This window comes from Gekko japonicus, unplaced genomic scaffold (assembly GCF_001447785.1).
Source record: "Gekko japonicus isolate JY-2015 unplaced genomic scaffold, Gekko_japonicus_V1.1 scaffold1699, whole genome shotgun sequence".
In the NCBI taxonomy this organism is placed as follows: domain Eukaryota; kingdom Metazoa; phylum Chordata; class Lepidosauria; order Squamata; family Gekkonidae; genus Gekko; species Gekko japonicus.
Window position 1 is genome coordinate 123,398 of NW_015172607.1, and position 2,457 is coordinate 125,854.

Consider the following 2,457-nt stretch of genomic DNA (forward strand, 5'->3'; position numbering starts at 1 on the left):
GAAGCTAAGAAAGGCAAAGGGCGACTGATTTAGCAGCTTCAGGCCAACAAACCCCTTGCAAGAGTGTCAGACGGGGAGCCAAGGAACCACCACTTGGTGGCTTGGAAGCTGGCTGCGGGACCCTTGGCCAGCCACCTACTCTCACTTAACCCAACCTCACAGGGTTATTGTGAGGATAAACTGGAGAAGAGAACGATGTCAGCTGCTTTGGTCCCCAACTGGGGAGAAAGGAAGGAAGTAAATAAAAAATTTCTCTACAAGCCTCTTCTGTCCTCAGCAATGCTGGACTTCTCCCAGTAGCCAGTACAACCCGAAGCACTGAAGTCTACCTTCTGAACAGAAAGGAGGGCTGGTTCACACATGCATGCACGTTGCTTTATGTCCACAGCATGCACCAGTAGACCATCACAGATCGACCATTCCAAAGAGTACTTCTGAATCTGTACAAACCCAATGCTTTTCTGTGGAGCCCATTCACACATTCAGCAGCCACCGATTAAGTGGAGAGAAATCCAGCTTCTTGTGTGAACCAGCTTAAGCCGTAGTAACCTTCGGTGTACACAGTGTGAGCCGAGAGATATGGCTGCCCACCGGCAGATCCCTGGGTGCCTGGAGCCTTGAAAGGAATGTTGGGCCACTTGAATTCTTGATTATGTGCTATTATTTAACATCACATGACACAGATTAGCATTTGAGAAATCTGGCCATCTGCATCTTGCTTTGTTACATTAACACAAAAAACAGTGGAAGGGAAGGGGCTTTCACAAGGCGAGGAAACAGGACTGCCGTCTCAGTATGTTGCCTTGAGTGCATCTCAGCACCTGCCTGCCTGCCTGCCTGCCTGCCTGCCTGGGGAGGGAGGCTGTGGCCATCCAAGGCAGGGCTGCCAACATCTGCTCTGCCCCCTCCCCACACGTTAGTTTGTAGATTACCATTTTTTAAAAAAATGGATCTTTATTGTTTCTGTGTGTTGGGGAGTGGTAATATTGTAAACTGCCTTCTGTCCCTAACAGAGTGGAGAAAAGCGAGTTAAAAGTACCCTGAAGTTTATTTTGGCTGCAGCAAAATTGCCTGTCTACAGCCCAGCCCTCCTCCGAACTCGCAGGGTGGCACAGAGGTCAGAGTACCAGACTGGGATCCCAGGGACCCAGGTTCAAGTCCCCACTCTGCCCTGGAATAAGCGGGCAGTGTGACCTCGGGGCCAGGGGGTTGTGGTGAGGATAAAACGAAGGTGAAGAGAGTGCCGTGAACAGCTTTGGGTCCTCACTGGGGATGTAAACAAAGGAAATAAATACACTTTACAGCTTTGCCTTGAGAAGCATTCCACTGACCATGTCAAGAGACTGCGTTTCCTCAGAAAGTTCTCTCTCCCCTCCCAAGTCCCATTTTTGCAACTTCAAAATTCATCTGGAACCAAAAATCACCCCACCCTGGCTGTCTTCTCTCATCTAAGGAACCAACATGGGCCATTCAAGCTGCACCCCTAGGTGAAGGTGCGCCCCCCCCCCGCCGCCCTCAATGTAGGCCAGCCCCCTTCCCCCAGAAGGCCTGCTTGCTGTGAAGGAAAACACCTTCCTCAAGGAGGGCTCGGGTGCTGACAGGAGGGGGCCCCACAGAGCACTCCAGACAAGGCCTCCCCTGTCACTAGCCCCAGACTGCAGCTTTAGGCATCCACCTCCAGGAGCCATTTCCAAGAGAGGAGGTCAGCTGGACGGGGCAGCTCCTTAATCTGCTCGCCATCTGCGCAAATACCTCCTGGTCTGCCTGGCTGGGACTCTGGGCGGTGGTCAAAGCAGCCCAGAAGGGAGGGACTCCCTCCGCTTGGATCGGCCGCAGGGCGTGCCCCCGAACTTGAAACAGGAAGAGACAAAGGCCCGGTTACAACATCCTCCTCCCATGCCTCCGTGGCCGAGTGCCCGGAGAGGCTCTGCAGCCAGCCCCAGCAGGCTGACACAAGCCCCAAAGCAACCCATTTGCCAAGAGGCCGGCCACAAAAGGGTCTGGCCGGGTGGAAGGACACGCGTGGACTCCGCTGAGGCTGGCGATAAGAGAAGCGGGGCTTGTTCACGCGCAGAGGGCTGGGAACGCATCCCCCCTTCCCAGAAGCCGCTCTGCCCTCCACCCCAGGCGGCCAGAGCATCCGCCCAGCTCTTGGCCTGCCCTCTTCGGAAGCAACCCTGGGACCGGGCGTTGCGGCCCCCCTCTTGGTGCTACGGGTGAGTCCAGGCCTCGAATGCCCCCAAGCATCCCCAGGTCCGCTAACGGGGGGCGACTGCGGGCTTTCCCCTCGAAAGGGCCCTTCCCTCGACCCCCAGGAGCCAGTCCCGGGAGAAGCCACGCCGGAGCAGGCCAGCGGCCCAACCGGCCCAACTCTCGGCCCCACACCCAGGTGCCGCCAGGGGGGCCGGGACTCCAGAAGCCCCCCCCCCCCCCGCCGTGCTGCCCCCTGCCCCAGGC

General features: G+C 56.7%; 1 protein-coding gene across 1 annotated transcript in view; it reads right to left on the reverse strand.

Moving 5' to 3' along the window:
- The window catches only part of MSN (moesin), a 72,217-nt gene extending 71,696 nt beyond the window's left edge, over positions 1 to 521 (reverse strand). Inside the window, exon 1 of the mRNA XM_015421622.1 lies at positions 433 to 521. Coding sequence (XP_015277108.1) covers positions 433 to 474 — 42 coding nt within the window. The 5' untranslated portion in view covers positions 475 to 521. The remainder of the gene's footprint in view (positions 1 to 432) is intronic.
- Between the last annotated feature and the right edge of the window lie 1,936 nt (positions 522 to 2,457).